At 45.0% G+C, this 24,499-nt stretch overlaps 1 protein-coding gene across 1 annotated transcript; it reads right to left on the bottom strand.

Moving 5' to 3' along the window:
• Positions 1–17,183: 17,183 nt before the first annotated feature.
• Positions 17,184–23,529, bottom strand: Krt25 (keratin 25). Its single transcript, XM_087910012.1, has 8 exons — positions 23,059–23,529; positions 22,506–22,588; positions 21,848–22,004; positions 19,278–19,439; positions 19,067–19,192; positions 18,483–18,700; positions 17,880–17,947; positions 17,184–17,551 (listed from the first exon to the last, which is right to left on the bottom strand). The coding sequence occupies exons 1-8, from the start codon at positions 23,473–23,475 to the stop codon at positions 17,442–17,444; spliced, it is 1,341 nt and encodes a 446-aa protein (XP_087766138.1). The 5' UTR covers positions 23,476–23,529; the 3' UTR covers positions 17,184–17,441.
• Between the last annotated feature and the right edge of the window lie 970 nt (positions 23,530–24,499).

The following is a 24,499-nucleotide window of genomic DNA, read 5'->3' as shown; positions in this document are numbered from 1 at the left end:
TGAACCCAGACCTAGCCACTTCCCCAGGACTAGCTCTTTTAGAACATGTTTCTTGTTCCCAGTTCAATTTCCAATCTATCAGTTTCCCCACCCTTAGAATTTTAAATCTTACTGTTCTTATAGCTATTTTAAACTTCGTTACTTATCGCTTGGTTATTCTTGTAGTTTGCTTTGGAAACAAAAGAAGTCCCCACCAAAATTCCAACACAAAAATTTTACAGACTTTGAAAGGACAATTCTCAACTTCATATGGAAAACCAAAGAAACCCAGGATAGCCCAAACAACTCTGAACAATAAAAGAACTGCTGGAGGTCTCAGCATCCCTGATTTCAAGTTTTTTTATTGGCACAAAACCAGACATATTGACGAATGGAAATGAATTGAAGACCCAGACATAAATCCACATACATACGGACACCTAACTTTTGATAAAGAACCTGGAAATACACACTGGAAAAAAAGACAACGCCTTCAACAAATGTTGCTGGTCAAGCTGGTTGTCTGCCTGTAGAAGAGTGCAAACAGATCCCTACCGCACAAAACGCAAGTCCATGTGGGTCAAAGACCTCAACATACAACCAGTTCTGCTGAACATGATAGAAGAGAAAGCGGGGCATAGTCTTGAATGCATTGGCTCAGGAGAAGACTTTCTGAACAGAACACAGTAGTGCAGGCACTAAGATCAACAATCAGTAAATGAATGGGGCTTCATGATACTGAAACTCTTTCATAAGACAAAAAACAGTATTAATCGAACAAAGTGGTAGCCTACAGAATGGGAAAAGCTTTTTATCAACTCCACCTCTGATAGGGAACTAATACCCAAAGTATATAAAAAACGCAAGAAACTAGAAACCAAAAATACAATTAATAAAATGAAAAAATGAGATACAGCTTTAAACTGAATTCTCAGCAGAGGAAATTCAAGTGGCTGAGACACAGTTAAAGAAATGCTCAACATCCTTAACCATCAGGGAAATGCAAATCAAAACTTTGAGATTCCATCTTACACCTGTCAGAATGATCATGCTGGAGAGGATGTACAGCAAAGGGAAGACCCTTCCACGGCTGGTAGGAGTACAAACTGTAATTAATTTCTTTTATTCTTAAGGGCCTTCCACCCAGCTCCCAAATAAATACACTGAGACTTATTCTTACTTATGAATGCACGGCCTTAGCTTGGCATTTTTCTAGCCAGCTTTTCTTTTTTTTTTTTAATTGATCTTTATTGAGCTCTACATTTTTCTCTGCTCCCTTCCCTGCCTCTCCCCTCCCCTTCAACCCTCTCCCAAGGTCCCCATGCTCTCGATTTACTCAGGAGATCTTGTCTTTTTCTACTTCCTATGTAGATTAGATCTATGTATGACTCTCTTAGGGTCCTCATTTTTGTCTAGGTTCTCTGGGATTATGATTTGTGGGATGGTTGTCTTTGATTTATGTTTAAAAACCACTTATGAGTGAGTACATGTGATAATTGTCTTTCTGGGTCTGGGTTACCTCACTCAAAATGATGTTTTCTAGCTCCATCAATTTTCCTGCAAAATTCAAGGTGTCATCATTTTTTTTTTCTGCTGTGTAGTACTTCATTGTATAAATGTACCACATTTTCCTTATCCATTCTTTGGTCGAGGGGCATTTAGGTTGTTTCCAGGTTCTGTCTAGCAAGCTTTTCTAACTTAAATTATTCTGTTTCTCTTTAACTACATTTTGCCTCTGGGCTTTTTACCTTTCTTTGTCTATATCTTTCTTTCTTTTTTACTCCATGGCTGGCCGGGTGACTGTGTGGCCAGCTTTTAGTAATCCCAGGCTGCTTATTTGTTTCCCGGCCTCCCAGACCCGAAATAATCACTCAAACTATATTAATTGCAACACTGCTTGACCTACTAGCTTAAGCTTCTTATTAACTCTTATATCTTAAGTTAACCCATTTCTATTATTTTATGTATTGCCACAAGTCTCGTGGTTTACCAGTAAGGTTCCAGCATCTGTCTCTTTCAGTGGCTACATGGCATCTCCCTGACTCTGCCTACTTTCTCTCTATATCTCTGGATTTCGTGCCTGGCTTTATTCTGCTCTGCCATAGGCTCAAAGCAGCTTCTTTATTAACCAGTGGTAATAAAACATATTCACAGCATATAGAGGGGAATCCCACATCAGCCCCTGGCATCCTCTTCTCCTTTTTTTATTCCTTGCTCTTTCTCCTTAGATTTCTCCTTCTATTTATTCTCTCTGCCTGTCAGCCCCACCTATTCTTTCTCTTGCCTAGCTATTGGCCATTCAACTCTGTATTAGACCAATTAGGCAGGCAAAGCAACACAGCTTCACAGTTAAACAAATGCAACATAAAGAATGCAGCACCTCTTTGTAGGGCTAAACAAATATTCCACGGCAGAAACGAATGTAACACATCTTAAACTAAGATTCCACAACATCAAACCTCTACGGTCACTATGGATATCAGGATGGCAGTTCCTCAGGAAGCTGGGAACCGATTTACCCCAGGATCCGGCTATACCACTCTTAGACATATAACCAAAGGACACTTCATCCTACCACATGGCTACTTGCTCAACCATGGTCAATAAAGCTTTATTCATAATAGCCGGAAACTGGAAACAACCTAGATGTCCCTTGAGAGAAGAATGGATAAAGGAAATGTGGTACATTTACACAATGGAGTACTACTCAGCTGCTTGAAAAAATAACATCGTGAAATTTACAGGCAAATGGATACAACTACAAAAGAATCATAATGAGTGATGAAACCCAGACCCAGAAAAACACATCTGGTATGACTCGTTTAAAGTTGTCTTCTTTTTCAGTGGTTGCCGCCATTTAAGCTCTGGCTCTCCCGGTCAGCAACTCCAACTCCGCCGCTCCCAGCTGCAGCCTGAGGAAATTCTGTTCTCTCAAAGCTACTAAGAAAATTTATCTAAATCTCTGTCCTGCTAAAGAATGCAAGGTTCAAAGGTTGAGGTAGAATCCTGCTTCCCAGAGAAGCTGACTGGCAAGCAGCTCACCCAACTCGTCTTCCTGGTACATAAAAAGACTCTCCGTTGGGAAGACATTGCTGCATAATGTTTTTGATTTTTATGAACCTGTGTGTAACATGTATGCAACTGTTTTCTTACAAAGCAGGGTCATACTGGGTCTCTACTTTTCATTTCTCAGTGAATGGCTACTATCTTTCTCACGTCAATGAATGGGCTTGGATATTCTCAGTGGCTGCACGATGTCCTGAGATGGACTTTTGACTGGTGCTTTCTGAGCGTACTTACTCGCTGTTGGTTGATAGACATATTGTGGCTCAGGTTTCCGTATGATAAAGCAGTTAGGAAGAATGGGCAGTCATTAATAACTGATTGGGTAAGGACAGATTCCTAGAAAGGCAACCGTTGGCTCTAGGGAAATGTGGAACCCGTCGCTATGTTGTTCTCCTGATGATGCTGCCAGCTCACCCTCCATCAGGCAAGGTGTGCGGGTCTTCTCTACATTCTCTTGATAAAATGGGTATTTACTGTTATTCAACGAATAGGGATTGTTTGATACTGAAAATAGCATCTCTTATTTTAAGTTGTCTTGCTTTGTTTCTTAGCCGTGCTGGGTGAGGGCAACATGCAATGCTGTAGGGTCATTCCTAGTCCACGAATTGTTCCTGAGCATCGTGGGTTCATCTCTGATCCTGACACCGCTGGCTTATAGATCTGTTCTCCAACTCACATACTGAGGAGTTCAGCCTGTCTATTTTCCACATATGACAAGAGTAACGAGAACCCTTCATGTCTTAGGATACTGTGGGGGAATTTAGACCTGCAGAGATAGTTTCTTAATTTTCATTCTGCATTCAACCCTAGAGATGATTCGTTAATGTAATTATATTTTTCAGGCAGCAGGTGGGGCCAAGCTGCAGCTAAGACAATTTTTTTTGTTAAAATTAATGTCTATTAATCATTTAAAATAGTGGATTTCATCATGGCATTTCCATTTTGTGTGTGTGTATATCTATATCTACCTATCTATATATAATATATAGTAAACTAATATATGTTTACTTTCATTTAATAGTCTCAATTCCCAACTTTTATTCTTTTTCCCTTTCCTCTCCTGCTGGTTCTCTTCTACTTTTATGTGTTTTTTTTTTTTTTTTAAGTTTAGTTTTGTTTTTCAAGACAAGGTTTCTCTGTGTAGCTTTGGAGCCTGTCCTGGAACTTGCACTGTAGACCAGGCTGGGCTCGAACTCACAGAGATCTGTCTGACTCTGCCTCCCGAGTATTGGGATTAAAAGTGTGTGCCACCACAGCCCAGCATACTTAACATGTCTTAACAGCTTACCTTTGTTAGTGTCTGTGTGTGTGTGTGTGTGTGTGTGTGTGTGTGTGTGTGAGAGAGAGAGAGAGAGAGAGAGAGAGAGAGAGTCAGCATCAACAAGTGTGAGTTCTTGGGTGTTGGTCTTCACCTTCTGTCCTGTTTTCTTTCAGACAGGATGTCTTGTTTTTCTGCTTCCTCCACCGGGTCAGCTGACCAGACCTCCCATCTCCTCCCAGGAGTGCCAAGATTACAAACGTGTGCCACCACCTTCTGCTTCATTTGGGTTCTGGAGATTTGAACTTAAGCCCTCATGCTTGTGTGGCAAACATTTTACCTATGTTGAGCCATCTCCTCAGCCCCTACTTTTTGATTCCACCAATGAGAGAAAACACTCGATGCTTGTCTTCAATGAGTCTAGCTGATGTGGCTTGCTGTCGATGTGTGATTCCACCCATTCTCCTGCAAAGGACACAGTAGCAACCTTTATGGCCAAATAATGCTGTACCGTATGTAGATGTCACAGTTCACTGTCCATCCTTCCATTGCTGGGCACCTATGCTGATTCCACTGATAGCCTGGGAGTTAGACAGACACACTGGTAGGCAGACAGACAAGGAGAGGGGCCACAATAAAGTAGATGAATTTACAATTTACTTCTTTCTCACCCTCCTGACTTGAGACAAAAGCCTGTCGGCTTAAAAATCTAGGCCGCTTTTGTCTCCCACCAGCAGGCCCTCTGATGATGGACAGGCTCAACAAGTTCAAGGCCTGCTGAGGCCTTGTCACATACAGTTCTGGGCCACTCAACCATGCTAGCTTTCTTCACACTGACTAGCCCTAAATTAGCAGAGGAAGCCTCTGCAGAGACTTTAGAGCCTCCGTCCTCCAGAAGAGCCCGGGAGTTTTGGCTTTCCAAGGCTCCCCTCTGCTTTGCTTTTTTCTCTGTGTGCCTGCTGTCTGTGTGTGTGTGTTTCCTCAACGCCAATCAACACCTTGCTTAACTGCTGATTCTGTCTGCTGCCGTCTGTGGTGTTTGAGATTTCGTTGTTGCCACCTGTTGCCGTCCAGATTTTTCTTGTTTTTTAGTTCTTTAACTGGAAGAGAAAACAAACCCAATCAACCCCACTAGATCAGAGGTTCTCAGCATCTGAGTCTCTTTGGCTGACTCTTTCACAGGGTTTGCCTTAGACCATTGGAAAACACAGATATTTGCCTTATGATTTGTAACAGTAGCAAAATTGCAGTTATGAGGTAGCAATGAAAATAATTTTATGGTTGGGGAGTCACCACAACATGAGGAGCTTATAGCATCACAGCAATAGGAAGGTTGAGAACCACTGGTCTATACTCTATCACCATGACCTTGCTTTTGCAAAGTGTGTCACAATAAACATGCATGTGTGGGTTTCTCTGCCATAGGCAGTCATAGTCATCTGAGCTTGTGCCCAGGAGTGGTCCAGCTAGATCTTATGAGGTTCGCCAAAGAACTAAAAATAGGACAAGATGGTTTAACACTGCATCCCTAATCTGGAGTTTGTTTTCTGGCTAGATAGAGTTTCCTTGATGTTGGACTACTTTCTACTATTTTCCATGGAGGTTTAAATGTTTCCTTTTAATTGTGTTCTCCTGTTACATATTCTGTTGTAGCATGATTAATAAAAACCCAGAGACAGATACTGGGATTCAACCCGAAAGCCAGAAAAGCAAAGCAACCAGCCACTGGCTCTTACCTCCCCCTCAGTCCGAAAATGGTGATCCTGCCTCCAGGAATCTTCAGAATGAGACTGTGAGAGCTGTTTCCTCCCGTCTTATAGTCCTCTTTAGGGCTGGGATTAAAGGCATACACCACTACTTCCCGGTTTCTATGGCAAACTAGTGTGGCTACTGGGATTAAAGGTGTGTGTCACCACTGCCTGGCCTGTAAGGCTGACCAGGGTAGCTTTTTCACTCTCTGATCTTCAGACCAGCTTTATTTATTAAAAAACAAATGAAATACCACTACATTCTGTTGACACAAGTCTATCTTCTTGCCCTTCATGCTCCATCATCCCTAAAACATAAACATTCTCTTCATGTGTGTGCTTGTATGTATGTGTGGTATATGAATGTATATGTTTGTGTGCATGGGTAAACACACACGAAGGTGGGTGTGTGGGGACCAGAAGTGTTTTTCTTGATCTCTCTCCACCTTACTCTTAATTAATTAATTAATTAATTTTTGGTTTTTGTTTTTTTGAGACAGGGTTTCTCTGTGTAGCTTGGATGTCTTGGAACTTGCTTATAGACCAGACTGGCCTCAAACTCACATATAAACACCGCCTGTGCCTCCTGAGTGCTTGGATTAAAGATGTATGCCACCACCATCTGGTCACCCCCCCCCCCTTATTTTTTTGAGACAGAGTTTCTCATGAAACCTGGTCTGGTGCTCATGAGGTGGTCAGCAAGGCCCAGGGCCTCTAGTTTCCATTTCCCCACTTGTTGTAGGAAGGCTGCTTGTTCGTTCCCAGCTGCCCAGATCCGAAATAATCACTCAGAAACTTTATTATTTAAATCACTGCTTGGCCAATAGCTTGAGCATATTGCTAGCTAGCTCTTATATCTAGTATTAACCCATTTCCATTATTTTATACTTTACTATGAGGTTCGTGGCCTACCGGCAAGGTTCTACCTGACAGCTTGCATCTTTCCCCTCTGGTGGCTACATGGCAACTCCTCGACTCCTCTCTCTCTCTCTCTCTCTCTCTCTCTCTCTCTCTCTCTCTCTCTCTCTCTCTCTCCCAGCCTGGCTATATTCTGTTTAAGCCATTGGCCGAAAGCAGCTTCTTTATTCATTAGCCAATACAAGCAGCACATACACAGAAGGACTTGCCGCACCACCCGTGCTGGGATTGCGACCGTGCTGCCGTGCCCCGCCTTTTATGTGGGCCCAGCAGATCTGAGTCCAGGTCTTTGTACACGTGTGTGCCAAGCAGTTCACTGACTGAGCCGTCTCCCCAGTCCCTGTGTAAATATTCTCTTTTTAAAAAAACTGAGGCATTTGAAAGTTTGCTTTCTCGCATTCCTGTCATCTTGGTGTGACTTATTCTGGTTTGTGAGTGACCGGAAATAACATTTAATTCCCTCTTCAGCCCCACCCCGCTTCTCAGTCCCTGTCACGTGGCCTTCCTGGAGCGCTCTTTCTCAGAAATGGCTAGAAGGGAAGCTATCTAAATTCTATTGTTGCTCAGGCTGGGGAACTTATGCTGCTGTTACCCTAAACCAAGTTAGAACTCAGAGCGCTAAACTGTCTCTGTGCTTGCCTGTCGTAGAGTCTCTTCAAAGCGGAGTGTGCATTTTTTGTAGTGTTTTATACACGCACAGGAGGACTTCTTGCTTGCATTTTCACAATATTGAGAAAGTGTCAGACACTCCCCGTGTCAGCCACATTCAGAGAATCCGGTTTGATCACGTGCTCATTCAGTCCCAGTCCAACTGACCTTGGTGAGCTCTCATTAGATCAGTCCCCTTGTATCAGTGGGTAAGCTCACCCCTCACGGTCCTGATTTCCTTGTTCATGTTCTCCCTCCTTCTGCTCCTCATTTGGACCTTGGGGGCTCAGTCCAGTGCTTCCATGTGGGTCTCTGTCTCAATCTTCATCCATCGTCGGATGACGGTTCCCTCTGATCCTGACTTCCTTGCTCACGTTCTCCCTTCTTCTTCTTCTCATTTGGACCTAGGGAGTTAGGGACTTGTTTCCTCTGCATGTACTGGCTTTTTGGGATCCTAGTCTGTTTGGATGCTCACCTTCCTAGACCTGGAGGGAGGGGGGAGGAACATGAACTTCCCACAGGGCAGGAAACCCTGACTGCTCTTAGGACTGGAGAGGGAGGAAAAGAGGGAGTGGGGGGAGTGGGAGGGTATTGGGAGGAGGGGCGGAAGTGGAAACTTTTATAAATTAATAAAAAAAAATAAATGATAAAAAAGAAAGTGTCAGAAGAGCAACCCGCCCCCTCCCCCACATAAGAAAAGGTGACTCACCGAGCGCTAACCTAGATGTTGTTTCTTGGATGCAGATGGCCAGTTTGCTAGCTCCTCTTGCTGACCAACCACTGCCCTAGTTAGAGACCCAGTTTCCGCAGGGCTGGCCCCAGAGGCTCCCCTTGCCACCCTACTTCCTAACTCCACACCTGCTGCCCCACACTTGCTGCCCCATCCAGTGACCCAGCAGCAAGTCACAGGTCTCTACTGCCAAGCTTTCCTGATACTCTCCTGCTGCTGAACCCAAGACCCACTGTGTCACTTGCCGTGAATGATTTGCCATCCTGTTGAAATTCCGTTTGCCATCCTGTTGAAATTCCGTTCACTACCAACTGCTGAGACCGGTCTGGGGAATGAGGAAGAGGAGGCTATGTAGGTTCGTGTCGCTATTTCTGTGTGCTCCAAACTCTTCTAGAGAGCTAACTCCTAACGGGGGTCTGTTCTGTGGCAAACTCAAAGAACACCACCGAGCACTTCTGAGACAGGTACCGAGCATGGCCATGAACAGCACTTCCACGGCGCTACAGAATTTCAGCTCAGCACCATGTGGTGTAAGTAGGCTGATATGGAACGTCATAACTTTATATAATTGTGTCCATGGGAAATATCTTCGGATTCCAAAAGGTGAGCACGGCGTGACCCATGAAAATCCTGGAGCTGTATTTTTGCTTTTCTGTTTCCTGATATACTTAGCTTTTGACTAGCTTTGTGGCCATGAGGAAATGTCTTAATGTTTCTGGACTTTCACACCCTGTCTATAAAACAACGACAGCAGTCCCAGCTTTGTAGGGCTACCATAAGGCATCCATACATTTAATCTGTAAGGACAGGAACAATGGCTGACATACAGGAAGTGTGAAGTGTGGAAAATAAAAACGTTTACAAATCAAGGTGTGGTGCCGCACGCCTTTAATCCAGTGCTCGGGAGACAGAGTCAGGCCTGTGAATTAGAGACTGGCCTGGTCCTGAAGGTCAGCCAGAGTCACATAGTGAGATCCTGCCTCAGCAATCATCACCATCACCATCACCATCACCATCATCATCATCATCATCATCATCATCACCATCATCATCACCATCATCATCATCATCATCAAACTACTCTTGGACAATATGACTCTCCTTTAAACTGAAGACTTTTTAAAAACGTGTGTGTGTGTGTGTGTGTGTGCACGCACGCACGTGTGTGCAAGTGTGTGCAAGTGTGCATGCCATATAGCACAGGTGGAGGTTAGAGGACAACTCTGCAGAGCTGATTCTCTCCACCAAGAGGTTTCTAGGGATCAAACTTGGGTCGCCAGGCTAAGCCACAAGCACCCTCACAAGCTGAGCTGTCTTGCCCTGCCTGGGCCTTTGCTTTAGTGATATACTGGAGATACGGTAACCATTTGGTCCTTTCCCACTTAAAAATAATTAGGGAGTTTAGACACTAGGGTATTTACCTTTAAAATAGTAATAATAATAAAAGGGTTGTAATTTTTAACTCTCTGGAAGCCATCATCTCTGGACCTCCCTGGACAGTCCCAGAAGGAGGGAGTCAGTGCTGAGTAAGAACCCCTGAAGTCTCACTGTGTGAGAATTAGGGAAGCTGTTTCCGGTCTCTCTAACATCTCAGTGCTAATCTTAAAGCATGAATGAAGCCGTAGATCCCTTTGTCAACTGTTTGGCCCAGTTGGTTCTTTTGGCAGTTAGGCGCTATTTTCTTGTATACTTAACAAATATATGTGGTTATATCTTTATGAAAAATAATTAAACATACCAATGTCTGTGCCTGGGTCACAATCCCACTGTTTGATGTGGTGCTGGCTGCCTGTTCACTGGGGTCTGAAACACTACACTCTTCAGCAACACAGTGAGTTCTGAGATTTGTGAACTATTTTTATTGCCCTGTTAGGTTTCTGGCCCTGACTGTTGTATTCCTTCATTGGCCCATCCCCAAAATAATAATAACAATAAAATATTTAATACATTTTAGACACCTTTGGCCTTTACTTGCAACCTTTTACATTTGGAAATTGCAAACATCACAGGGACCCAAAGCTGCTTTTCTGTAGCAACACAGAATAGCCTCCCCCTTACCGCTGCCTCCTTGTCCCGCGCTACTGTCTCGCCAGCAAGAACAACGCAGGGCACGTAGGATCCTTCTGCAGAACAGCTTTTTAATGCATCTTGAGAGCGAGAGCATAAGCCAACATGGCGGAGACCCAGAGCGAGGTGAACCCAGCCCTTATATAGGAAACAGTCCCCGCCTCGGACGTGTCACTCTCAGATTGGTCAGCTACCCATCATCCCAGATGACACCTCGGGAGAGGCAGGGACAACAGCGTTGGAAATTTACCAACACATGCGCGTTATCCTGTTCACCGGGTGGGGGAACCGGATGTCAGCGCCATCTTGCAATGGCGAATGTGGTTGTGGTCCTCTACATCTCCCCCTTTTTTTACTTCTTTGCAGAAAGGCAACTCCCTCAGAAGGCAGAGATAGAGGTCGCACTTCCCAAAGTGGAAAACATTATAATGGGCTTGCATGGAATCTTCCCCTAGGTTCATGACACCTGGAACTTATCCGGCCTGCCCTCTGCCATCTTTCTGGGAAAGGGAATATACGACAGGAAACCCTTATGCAGGGCGACATATCTCTCAGAGAGGGCCATTCTCTGTGCGATGCTCTTTAGCTCGACAACCTTCAGGGCTAGCTAAGCCAAGCACTCCACCCTGTGCAATGGACAGAGGTGTCCTAGGGGTGCAGGAGCTGGTTGGCATAAACTTTACTGCTTCAGCATAGATAACCACATCAGTAGAGGTTCCCTGTTCCAGGACAGCCAGCGCTTGTGCAATAACCACACTTTGTCCCTATGACTTTGGGATTTGAGTCAGCAGACCATCCAGAGGAGAAACACTGATCCACAGCATAGGGCTGTTCCAAACATTCCCACCCCCACCCAATCTTAAAGTAGGAGATGGACACAACCCAGGACTGGAATCCTTCGGCTAAGCTTATAAATAGAAGGTAGGGGAGCCCCAGAGTCTTATTGGTTGTAAAATAAAAAAAAAACGAGGAAACACTGCCACTCTATGGCTGACTGGTGTCGGTTTCAGGAAGGCTGAGAGTATCCCCCATCGCTGCTCCTTCGTAACCTGCTCCTTCGTAACCGTTGTCATCCATCCGCAAAATGGTAGGAGGAACAGAAGCCAAATCTTCAGGCGAGTCCGCGTGTTGTGGGTCACCCCTCACCGTTCGGGTCAGTCTTTCTGGCACCCAGAATGGATTTTCCTGGTCCTGCGGGAACACACAAACAGCTCCCCTGGATCTCAATAGGATGGGATCCGGGCCTTTCCATTCATTAGAAAACACATCTTTCCATATAACCAAATCCTTGGGCCGCTGCGGATCCGAACTATGTCGTGTTGCAGCATTCTGGCCATTATCATCCAGATTTAAAAAATTTATAGTGAACAGAGCCATGGCAATGGCTACTCTTGGTGTCGGGGGTAATTCCTTCAATATTCCCCCTTTTTGTTTAAGTAGATAAGATTTGAGTGTGCGATGTGCTTGCTCTACAATACCTTGCCCCTGGGGGTTATAAGGCAGGCCTGTAATGTGTGTGACTTGCATCTGTACACAAAATTGTTTAAACTTTTGAGAAGTATAGGCAGGCCCATTATCCGTCTTTAAAGATGTGGGCTTGCCCCAAGCACTCCATGCCTCAAGACAATGTTGAATGACATAAGAGGTTTTTTTCTCCTGTAAGTGGTGTGGCATGAATAACGCCAGAGCATGTGTCAATCGACACATGCACATACTGAAGTTTTCCAAAGGCAGTGATATGAGTCACATCCATCTGCCATATTTGCAAAGGCGCAATCCCTCTGGGGTTTACGCCAGTGTGTCTGACAGGGAGAAACTGGCAACAATTGTGACATTGGGTCATAATATCACAAGCCTCCTTTCTGGTAAGAGAAAAACGTTTACGCAGGGTTTCAGCTGTAACATGAAAATTATCATGAAAGGTTTTAGCAGTCTGTAACGGGGAGGCAAGAGCTACCGCAGCAAGCTGCGTAGCACTATCAGCCAGATCATTACCTAAACTCATGGGGCCTGGGAGCCCCGAATGTGCTCTTATGTGTGTGATAAAAAATGGAGCTCTCCTATTTAGTAAACAGTCCTGTATCCTCTGGAAAAGAACTGCCACTGTACTAGTAGGTTTTATAATTCCAGCGGTCTCTAATAATTTCTTTTCAGGAAGAATAACAGAACCTAAGAATTGGCCAGTGTCTGTAATCTGGACCTTCTCAGTGGCTATTTGAAGACCCCATAGCTGTAAACTCTTTTTTTTTTTTTTTAGCTGTAAACTCTTAACAGGGATAAATGAAAAAGTCTTTGGCCCAAGGTGTTCCTCATAAGGAGGCACCGAAGGGGCAGTCGGGCGAGGGCGCAGCTCGTAAGGAGGCGGATGGGCCCTTTGGGATGACCTCATGGCCCTACCGCTGGTTAATTCTGCCTCCTCCTCTGTATTTAGTTCTTCTACCTCTTCTCCTGAGCCAGAACTTTCATGCTCACTTTCATGGCCACTTTCAATTTGCAGAGCTTCAAGCTCCTGCAGAGGATATAAACTACTGTCCTTTCCTTTTTTCTTATTGTTGGTTCCAGAAATCTTTCGACCTTGTAAATCAGTCTTCTCCCCCATTCTTATTTTCTTAAAACCACGGGGGGGGGTCTTTTTTCCTTATTTGAGACTGTGCGCGCACCTAACCTCTCACTGTACTCAGTTTCTGAAATGCTATCCTGGACTTCCTCCGTTGCAGCAACCGCCTGGCAGGATTCATCTTTTAAGCAATCTTTGGCGAAAAATAAGAGGACTATTAAAAGAGGTAGCAAGGCCCCTACGAAACCTTCCCAATGCGGAAACAAGTCAAGCCCAAAACCGAAAAATCCAGGAAAAGCCATATCTCTCTGAGTATACAGGCCTGCAGTTCTGAATCCTCCTTGTGTCCAAGGGGTCTCCGGTGGTGCGAGCAGTTGTCAGGGTCCCTCAGTGTCCCGGGTTTTGGCACCAGATGTCCCGTGCTACTGTCTCGCCAGCAAGAACAATGCAGGGCACGTAGGATCCTTCTGCAGAACAGCTTTTTAATGCATCTTGAGAGCGAGAGCATAAGCCAACATGGCGGAGACCCAGAGCGAGGCGAACCCAGCCCTTATATAGGAAACAGTCCCCACCTCGGACGTGTCACTCTCAGATTGGTCAGCTACCCATCATCCCAGATGACACCTCGGGAGAGGCAGGGACTACAGCGTTGGAAATTTACCAACACATGCGCGTTATCCTGTTCACCGGGCGGGGGAACCGGATGTCAGCGCCATCTTGCAATGGCGAATGTGGTTGCGGTCCTCTACACCTCCTGGTTGGTTGGCTGGTGGATTCTGTAGCAACATAGAATAGAGCCTCCCCATTTACCGCTGCCTCCTGATTGGTTAGCTGGTAGGTTGGTTTTATTAAGACCCTTTTGGAGACAGGGTCTCCCCCATGGGCCCCAAGTCAGCCTTGAACTCTTGGTCCTCCCACCTTGGCCTCCAGAACCCTGGAGCTCCAGGTCTGAGCCCCATATCCAGCTGTCGCCTTCGTTTCTTACTATCAATAGAAAGCTCTCCAGCTCTCTGGGCTGAGCCTTGCTCCCTGACAGCTGTTTTCAGCCACATCCGTCCCTTTCCCCTCTCTGGGCCTTGCTTTTATCTTCTCAGGTAGTTTTGAAGCATCAGAGCACCTCCCAGTCACGCAGGGCCCTTGATTGCTTTGAAGATCACAGTGTGGCAGCGCATTCGCATCCGACACACATATGGATGAATGTCTCTCTACAAGAGCTGGATGTATAAAAACTTCAGTCCCCAAAGCGACATCCATGATCTTTGACAAGGAGATATTTCGCCAAAACAATTAGCGGTGTGCACAACAATTAGTGGAGTGCACACACTGATTTTAGTTATATTCCTCATAGACGTCATGGCAGAATAACGCCCCACTTTATCTGGTATTGTCATTCATTCATGACGGCAGCTTGGGTTGTTTTCAACTTTTAGTTATTGTGACTACCCCTGACCTCCACAGGGACCAAAAGCAGACTGCTTCCTTCTAGGGCTGAGGTACGAGCTGGGGACTGGAGTGTGAACTGATTAGTGGCAGACGCTTCCCTTACGGTGAAGAAAATGGTTTGGAACTAGACTGCAAAGTTGGTCACACGATGCTGTGATTGCATTCAGTGACAATGAAGTGTGCATTTAAGTGACATTTCACATTGGTTTTAAAATTTCTTTTTGAATTTTTAAAAATCATTTTATGTCTATGACTGTTTTGACTGCAGGGATGGTGCCCTCGGAAGCCAGGAGAGGGAGTTGGATTTCCTTGGACTGGAGTTATAGGCAATTGTGAGTCACCAAGTAGGGGCTGGGAATTGAACTCCAGTTCTGGAAGAGCAACCAGTGTCCCACTGAGCAATCTCTCTAGCCCGAGAAAACAGTTTGATTAGCCAATAAACATTAGGCAGTCATGTGTCACATGTCATACACAATCTTCTAGGAGATTACAAGCACATAAAAAATACTACTCTACCCAGCACTCAGGAGACAGAGGCAGGTGGATCTCTGTGAGTTTGAGACCAGCCTGGCCTACAGAGCAAGTTCCAGGACAGGCTCCAAAGCTACAGAAAAACCCTGTCTCAAAAAAACCAAAAAAAAAAAAAAAAAAAACCCCAAAAACAAAACCAAAAAACCAAAAGAAACAAAACCAAAAAAAGCTACTCTAAATTCTTTTAAATTATATTTTTTTCATTTTTATTTTGTGTGTATGCTCATAAGTGCGTGTGTGTGTGTGTGTGTGTGTGTGTGTGTATGTACGCACACATGTGTGCACCTTCATGTGCCACAGGTTCAACTTGGTTCTCTCCTAGGAATTGAACTCAGATCATTAGTCTTGGCGGCAAGCCCCTTTACTCACTGAACTGTCCTGCTGGCCCTGGAGCAAGCACGCCTTTTTATACAGCCAGGCAGATAAAACCCAACACTGTGTTCTCAAGACAAGCGATCCCTAACTGTCAAATAAGAAGACCTGAAAGATGTTTAAGGCTTGTGTCATGTGTTGTAGAAACCCACTGGAGGGTGTTCAGCAGGCTGAGATTTGTGTGCACGTGTGTGTTAAAGGCAGACAGAAGTCCTATTTTGTCATGTTTGCCAACTTCTATGGTACAAATACTTTTCAAGGGCTGATATCAAGCTAGAGAGCAATGGCACCAAAGGAGATGGAAAGAGACACTCAGAAATCTCTCAGGAGATGGCAAAGCTTTCTCAGCAGGCGTCATGCATAATTTATTTACATACAGTAGATATTTCCGACTTGGGGTACATAGATTTGTAACAATAAATGTATAGTTGAGTACAGGTTTGTGTTTGGGGGCATTGGTGTAGCCAGTGATGGAAGATTGGATGGAGGGTGAAAAGAGGGATGTGGGAGGGCAGAGAAAAGGGATGCGGGTTGCTTTCAGCATTTTTGACTATCATGAGATATTTTTTGAAGTGGGATTTTCTCTGCGATCGCAATGTTTTCTTTTCACATAACCTGGTATTCTGGCTTTAGTGGCCTCTAGCTAAGATCACATCAGATGATCACAAAAGCAATTCAGGGGTAATTACAGTGTTCTTAAAAGATATCATTATCTTTTCTGTTTGATGTTCCACATAGCGCTCTAAAGTAAAATTTCCCACATGGATTACAGCGTAGATAATTCGTCCACAGAGGTACTGGGTTCAGCTAAGTATAAGGGACTAGATCTGATGCAAGGCAATCAATTTACAGTTCATCTAACAGGCGTGACCAACCTGTGGCCCATGGGCCAATGTGTCAGGATAGTTTGAATACAGCCCAACACATTTGCAGATGACAGCATTGTGTTGCAATGTCCAAACAGTCAACACCCCCAACTAACATGCTTTTCTTTTTGGGGGGTGAAGAGTTATAAGTATTTGCTATGATATAACCTTAAGAGACAAATGGATGAGAGGCCCCATCTACTCCTGAGGATTTTAAGCAGTTAATATTTGCTGGGGGAGAGAGAGGCATTTTCTTTAGTGTTGTATTTATTGGTAAGATACTGACTTGCCTGTAAGCAACCTTAATGGTGAAACTCATTGGAACACACACACACACATGCACACACACACACACTTTATGAAAATAGAAGGAGGACTCATTGGGATTCAAGGAGTAGAGAGAACAAGAGAGTGTACTGGGGAATGAATATGATCAAAATACACCACACACAAGCATGAAAATGTCGTTGCTCAACACATTATAAAATAATATTGATTTAGGCTAATAAAGAACAATGGCAAAACCACAAATGGATGGTTCTATTAGTATAATTTGGGTTCTAAGCCAACTTTTGCTCTAATCTCTCTTATATTTGGAATATTGTTTTACTATATACTCACAAAGACAGTGATATTGAAATTGAACTAAATTACACTTCTTGAAAGTCTCTGTCACTTTATGATGATTTGTTTCATCTCTACAATAATTTTAAACAAACGCTTTCTTTATTCCTAGCTATCGAATGAAGACTTCGTCATGCATATATTTTCCTGTTCTGACAGGAAGTAGGCTTCTCATGTCAAAGTGAGGCCGACTAACATGTCAGCAGGTGTACGTTTATTCTCTCTGACCTTGTTTAGAGAGCCTTGTGAAAACCTAGGGGGACGACCTCTTAATTAGTTTATAAACTTTGCATGTGAATCCAAAGCCGCTAAGTGTTTATATTCTGTAGCCTGGCCAAGAACCTTTCAAAGATAAGACAATGCCAGCCACTAGGGATCAGTTGCTCAAGGGAGGTTTATTGACAGTAAAGAGCTGCCAACAGACAGCGGTGGGGTACTCGGGTGAGCCCTCACGTTTGCACATGACCTCCCTCCAGATGGATGGGGAGTTCGGCTGCCGATGGCTCAGAAAGAGAAAGGGACAGAAGGCAGTAGGACAGACATTCTTCATAGGCTTGCTCACTTCCAAAGACGTAGTTCACACCTCATTTTCTCCGAGGTTTTCTTTTTTTCTCTCCTTTGCTTATGTTCTTTGTTAATTGCTTTGAGATTTCTCTTCCAGGGAGTGGAGCCTGGTGGTAAGGATTTTGCTGCGCTGGTCCACCTCCTCTAGAACTTTCTTAACCACAATGGCTTTGGCTGAATCTGAAAATTCCAAGTTAAAAAAGGACTTTAGACAGCCAGAAGGAAACGAATAAGAAGTTACACAAGGGGATAAGATTCCCTCCCCTGCCCCCGCAATGTAGACCGGAGTAGGTAGAAAGCACAGACACGACCCAGTTTTGGTGACTTTTGACCACTTGGTTAGGCCAAATCACAGTGACATTTGACTTTAAAATAAGCACACAGGTCTAAAGTTAGACACCTAGCATGCAATGATATCAACTCTAAGTCCTACTGCAGCACAAAAGCAATGATCTGGGCACTGGACATAGGGTAGGCTGACTTAACAATGGAATTTTAGCTTCGTTACCTTTGATTTGATTGCCGGCATTTCCAGATCCATAATCTTTAGCCTTGTAACTGGCAGACTTACAAGCCCTGTGAAAACATCATAAGAGAGTGACATGGAGAGATCCGTTCTGTTGTAGGCCCAGTATGAGAATTTCTTTTGCTCCTAGGAGAACGTATTCAGTGGGTGACAGCGGAAACCACTGTCCTTTGACATTACCCATGGTAACAGAGGCAGTCGTGTTTGTTCATGGGCACAGTTTCAGCACAGATCAAATTAGGTGCATTTCGGGATGGCCATCCCCCAGCATCAGGGAGCTAGGTTCTATGACTGCACCAGAGTCAAAGGATGGCATTGTGTTTACAGAGAACCTGCACACGGTCTCCCCTGTCTTGGATCTCAGGGTCACTTACCATACTGACTCTAGTGCAAATGGTGTACAAGTAACTGCTGCTCTCTAAGGTTCAGGGCATGGGCAAGAGGGAGCCTGGGCATGCCCAGCACCAATGCAGTACTTTCTTTGTGCAGTTTTCCTGTGTGGATGTTGGAACCCACTGCCGTGGAAGAAGTGGACATGGAGGGTGGGATGTATATGGTTTTCCCCACATAAATCCCTTCACCCACCCTTCATCTCCTCCTATGAGGTGGCAGTAGGTCTCGATCTCCTTCTCCAGGTGGGCCTTGACATTCAGCAGCTGCTCGTATTCCAGCTTCTGGCCCTCGGTCTCGGTCCTGACCTGGTGCAGCTGCTCCTCCAGGGCGCTGATCTGAGCCTGGATCTGAGCCAGCTGTGTGCAGTAGTTGCCCTCGGTCTCGGTCAGGGAGCACTCCAGCGAGTGTTTCTGTCGGGAAGAATACAGAGCCATTGAAAAAGGTGCACAGATGTGCTTGTCAGCCAAGTGCCGGGGTGCGCGCCTTTAATGCCAGCAGTCGGGAGGCAGAGGCAGGTAGTAGATCACGATACCCCCCCCCCCCCCCCCCCCCCCCGAGTTCCAGGCTAACCTAGTCTACAAAGTGAGTCCCAGGACAGTCGGAGCCACACATGAAATCCTATCTCAAAAAACCAAACCAAACCAAACAAAAAAAAATCAAAAAACAAAACGAAAGCGTATGTGAACATCTTTTCAGCAGTAAGTGGGGTTTTTAAGCCAGTGGGTGGAAATTTAAAACAAACTTAGGAAGTAATAATACACTCCTTCCATATATACCGTGGCTAGGAGAGACTGGAGTTCAATTTCCAGGGTTTGAAGTGTGCGCTTCATTTCAGTCAGCTCGTTCCTGGCTGAGGTGGTGGCGCCCACATCCTCGGTGATCTGCTGCTGCAGCGAAGCGCTCTGAAATGCCAACCAAGAGGGACAGACAGATCTTAGCTTGGCAACAGCGCTAAAACCCATAGGGACGGGGTCAGGCGAGAGTTACCTTTTCCTGGAACCAGGCCTCGGCGTCCCTGCGATTCTGCTCAGCCAGAGCCTCGTACTCGGCTCGCATGTTGTTCAGCAGGACGGTGAGATCCACACCCGGTGCAGCGTTCATCTCCACGTTCACGTTGCCTCCCGCTGCGCACTGCAGAGCCTGCATTTCCTGGAGGCAAACAGGCGTTGAGCTGAAGTCCCGTGGAACTTTCAAGGAGTCTAGAAGCTTCTCGTCCTGGCATCCGTCCTTGCCTCTTCAGTGACTATCCTTCCACATTCTATAGCTCCCATCCACTTGGCTTACCTCTCAAGGTTGGTGAAGATATCCATCACCGAGTAGCCTGCTTCATTTGGGAAGACATCTTAAAGGCTCCAGAGCCCTTTATTGTTGTGAGTCTAACCCTGTTCCTTGGGCTGCAGGGCCTCACTTTTGCTCTGGTACCCAGAATAAGTCTTGGTTCCTTCACAAATCCAAGTTCTTAAACCCCTTAAAAGAATTGTCCTCTGACTCTTATTTGGATTGTTTAAATATGCACCCTTTTGGTCTGTCTTCAACATGTAAGAAATTACCTTGAATGCTTTCTCAACTCAACTACTCCCTGAACACAGCCTGAGCAGAGTCAAACGGTTGAGTTTAGATAATTGATGATATAAATAGATAAATAAATGTGTACGCTCATGCATGTGTGTGTGTGCAGGCAAGGAAGGATCCAGCTGTTAAGTTTACACAATGGTTACAGTGCTCTTTTGGATGTTTGAGTCACACACATCCCTTGTGATTTCTGGTTCTGGCAAGTCGTAACTGTGTTAATTTGGTGAACTTGCGATTAATCTGAAAATTGAAAGTAATTAAAAAAATCCTTCTCTGGGTGGTGTTAAGAGCAGAGGAAGGATTAATAATATCACCGTGGCTTTGCAATATTGTTTGACATGTGAGTGTTGGTTCTCATGATTCTTGTCATCGTGACAGCAGGAATCTGGGCTGCTGTCAACGATGACACAGTCTTCTGTCTGAACGGGGTGCTATTGGCTAAGTCCATTCTAAGTACGTGGACAGCAGGTGTCCCTGCCACGCTAGTACAAACTAAAACAGCACAGGCCGGCATCAGGGCAGCTTTCTTTCCTGCAGGAAGCCAATCCCCGGTTGGTCCTTAGATCAGTTCCTTCCTGATGTGAATTCACTGTACCGTCTCTGTCTCTGCAGGTGGCTTTAAAGACCACAGAGCTGAGTGAAAACTCGTGGATCTGTGGACCATCCTTAAGCAGAGTATTTTTAAAAAGCCAATCGCTCCTGACTTATGAACAGTTTTTTGAGTAACTGCCGTGGATTATAACCACACGTGAACTCACCGTGGCAAACGAAGGCTGTAATGCCAGCAGTTTAGTTCACAAGCTAGCCTCGTGACTAACCAAGTAGCCTGTTAGCTCCCGATTTAAGCATGTCTTAACTGTGGATATCTTTGACCATTTAAAAAAATACCAAAAAATTTTAAAGGCACCCCACCCCCTTTTATTAGAACAGAAAATACGGACTGTCAAAACAGTGGCTTCGTGGTCAAGTGAGCACTTCAGGAGGATACTACGTGCTGGCTTATGTCTATCGCGGTGTCTAGTAAGAATACATTTGAAGTGTTAAATGGGAGCTGTATACCACACACCTCCCCTCAAGGCTTAGGGATCATTGTGGAAGAGGGGGTAGGAAGATCAGAAGACTTGGAGGTGGCGCACAGTGCCAAGGAAGCCGTGATTTCTGGACACAATAGGGCAGCTGCATGTACAAATTCATGGCGGTTGTGACAGCATCCGCCGGACGCGCACAGGCTCAAGCCAGACAAAATTCAAGCAAGGAATGGGGGAGTTGGGCACAAAATCCTCCATCTAGAGGAGGCACAATTGGCATTTGATAGTTGCTGGGAGCAGGAGAGTCAGTTTTCTCTAAGGATGTGACCCCTGGGAGTGACCTCACTACAGGGCGGACCCCATTTCCAAGAGTAGTTAAGCCCTGAAAACTACTCTTGTGGATAGGAGCGAAGAAAGTTCAAAGTTGGGTGGGTAGGGAGGTGAGGGGTGGAGAGGATGACTATGGAAGGGCTTGGGGGAGGAAGGGTGATTATGATCAGCATCTATTGCTTGAAAGTCCCAAAGAAAGAATTAATGCAAATATTATTAAAAAGGGTCTTAATATTATGACTCTATACCGTCTGTCAGAAGTTAATGTGCGCTACTCTTACATAGAAATTAAGATCCAGTTTTCTCAGAATGGCTTTCAAAGCACATTCATTTTGTTTAATTAGGTATAATTGTCTAAGTAGACCACTTAAAAGCTATAATGACAGTCAGCCACTGATCTTAGAAGCGGTCTGGAAAGCAGGGTTCTTCCACCCAGCCGTGGGAAAGTGGGCATAAGAATAAGAGTGACCATATACAGGCCTCTCAGCACCTACAAAGACAAACTGGCTTCCTGTGGGTTCGACAAAGAGCCTTCAGACCAATTGCCTACCTGTGAGGGCCAGTGGGGGCATTATCTGCTGCGGGCAGCGTGGAGAAGCGCAGAGCCGCCCGCCCTCCCGCCCTTACCTCTTTGTGGTTCTTCTTGAGGTAGGTGAGCTCCTCACTCAGGGTTTCGTACTGAATCTCCAGGTCAGTTCTGCACAGTGTTATTTCGTCCAGAACTCTGCGCAGCCCGTTGACGTCAGCCTCGACGCTCTGGTGGAGAGCCAGCTCGTTTTCGTACCTTCAAAAGTACACCGTTTGGAGATGGTCACCAATCATGGGTATACGCCAAACTCGGGACTTCTGAAGTGGCCAACTTGGCCACTTTTGTGACTTTTTTGAAGTTTATTGTACACTTACCATTTTTTTTTTAAAACATGGGAGAGGTATTTGGCAAAAAAAGAAGTAGGTTATTGGGCACTAGTTTTATAAGCAATCACTAAGAATAGCCAAGGTATACAAAAGCGATAGCATTCACTTTCTTTTCTTTTCTAAAAGAATTTAAGATGTGTCTTGGTCATACCCACCCTTTCCTGAGCTCCCTGCTTCCACTCCCCTTGGGTAACCCCCAACATGGCCCCTTGCATTTTCAGGTTCTTTTTTTGTTCAGGTAACCATAGCTTCACTGAGGACAGGAATACGTGTTTCAATGTTGGAATGAGAGTGGCTAGTATCTGATGGAGCGATAAAAAGAAGTTTGAATTAAGGCCGCACGAATTCCCTTCACTCTGGGACAACTTACTTAAGTCTGAAGTCATCAGCTGTCAGCCTGGCGTTGTCAATCTGCAGAACAGCATTGGCGTTGCTGGTGGTCGAAGTGATGATCTGGAAACCAGGAGTGTGACTTTTTAAAAGGCCATTTATCGCAACAGTTAAAAAGGCAAAGGGTTATTATTATTATTGTTATTATTATTATTTTGGTGTTAGAAAATGCCAATGATAAAAATTAATTAGGTAGGCATGCCTTTAACTCCAGCACTGGGGAGGCAGAGGCAATCAGATCTCTGCGAGTTTAAGGCCAGCCTGGTCTACAGAGAGAATTCCAGGATAGCCAGGGCTACACAGAGAAACCCTGTCTTGAAAGACCAAAATAAAACAAACGAAAAATATGAGGCTATCATCAAGGGCATTTTAAACATGAGGTTAAACACTCGAATCTACTTCCTGACTATTTCCATTGCTAAAGTAATATGTCACTAGAATTACCACAAATAAAAATGTAGCAGGTCTTTTTCAGTAAAGAGAAATCCACATAGTAAACTACATAATGTGACTGCAAAAATATAATTTCTTACCTGGTTTTTAAGGTCATCAATGATCGGGAAATATCTACTATAGTCATGATCGAGACCCCGACAGGAGCCTGGTCCAAACTTTTCGTACCAGCTCTTGATTTTCTGCTCCAGGTCAGCGTTGGCCTCTTGCAGGGCTTGTACATTATCCAGGTAGGAGGCCAGGCGGTCGTTGAGGTTCTGCATGGTCACCTTCTCATTGCCAGAGAGAAGGCCCCCCTCATTCACTGTGAAGCCAGCGCAGGAGTTGGCCACCCCCGTGTTTCCTCCTGTAGAACTGCTCCCAAAGGCGCAGGAGAAGCCACTTCCAATGCCTCCTATGCCACAAGCATTCCCAGCCCCAAAGCTGGTCCCCCTGAGCGATCCTGTGCTGGGACGGGCATAGGACCTCCTAGATCCGCTGGAAAGACGAAGAGACATGATCCTGGGGCAAGCGGGTCACAGAGCTGTGTTCTTCAAAGTCAGAATGGAGTGCCTTCTGACCCTGATGGCTTGGTTTGCCTTTTTATAGACAATCCTCAAGGGTGTTCTACGAAATTCTGCCTACATAGAGTAAAGCTTGGCTTGCCAGCCTCAGCAAGTTAGCATAATTGGATGATTTTTTCTAATTAGTAACTAACTTTGCTGGACTCGTCTCTGTAGAAGGATGGTTGCCCCTGGGTTGGTGTTTATCTGAGAAATGGATCCGGGTGGAGTAATGTCAGGCTCATTATTACAATTTAAAATTACCAGTGAGTCATAGTTCTCTAGTCTGAGTAGATAACGCTTGGGGCTCCGTCACAGAACAGGAATCTGGCATTGGGGGGGGGGGGTTCTGGGTTCTTTCACCAAGGCAGCTTTTGATGTTTCCAAGACTCCACTTAGTCGTTCCAATCCTTCCTACATTGCTTGAGAAGAGCAGTGGCCACGATTCCTCTCCTTGCCCCTTCAACCATGAGGCTGTGGTTCGTTCATTTGTTCCGAAGTCCTCTTGTCACGGTGTCTGATGGGAAATTAGCTGCCATTCTGCTGACAGGTGCAACATGCTTTGTTGACTCTTATGAGCGAGCACAGTTGTCTCCTCCGCTCATCCATTTTGGTAATTAGGAACACACCTCTAATTGCTGTTATGTTTTGTGGGAGCTTGGAAGGACATCAATTAATTTCCTGACCCCACAAAATTTGAAGCCAACTTAGAAGGAACAGTTTCATCTTTACGTGATTTATTTAGCTCGGGTAAAAGCCATGGGATGGTAACTATTCATTGGGCGGGGGTTCATATATATTAGTTGGAAACCCTAAATATGAAAAGCCCACATGTAAATGAAATTTGAATTACATATACCCATGCACATGTGTAGGATATGATGTTTCGTTACGCACACACGGTGGAATGACTGAGTCTAGCTAATTAACATATTCATCCTCTCACATAGTTTTGCAGTGAGACACTTAGAATACACTC

This window comes from Myodes glareolus, chromosome 9, assembly GCF_982192425.1.
Source record: "Myodes glareolus chromosome 9, mMyoGla1.1, whole genome shotgun sequence".
Taxonomy (NCBI): domain Eukaryota; kingdom Metazoa; phylum Chordata; class Mammalia; order Rodentia; family Cricetidae; genus Myodes; species Myodes glareolus.
This window is presented reverse-complemented; position numbering and strand designations above follow the sequence as displayed.

Excerpts from the sequence above, each read along its gene's own strand:
- Krt25 (XM_087910012.1), bottom strand. The coding sequence starts at position 23,475 with ATGTCTCTTCGTCTTTCCAGCGGATCTAGGAGGTCCTATGCCCGTCCC. Across the intron at positions 19,440-21,847 it reads TCAAGAAGAACCACAAAGAG|GAAATGCAGGCTCTGCAGTG; the intron begins GTAAGGGCGGGA and ends GTTTGCCTCCAG. Across the intron at positions 18,701-19,066 it reads TCCAGTCTCTCCTAGCCACG|AAACACTCGCTGGAGTGCTC; the intron begins GTATATATGGAA and ends TCTTCCCGACAG.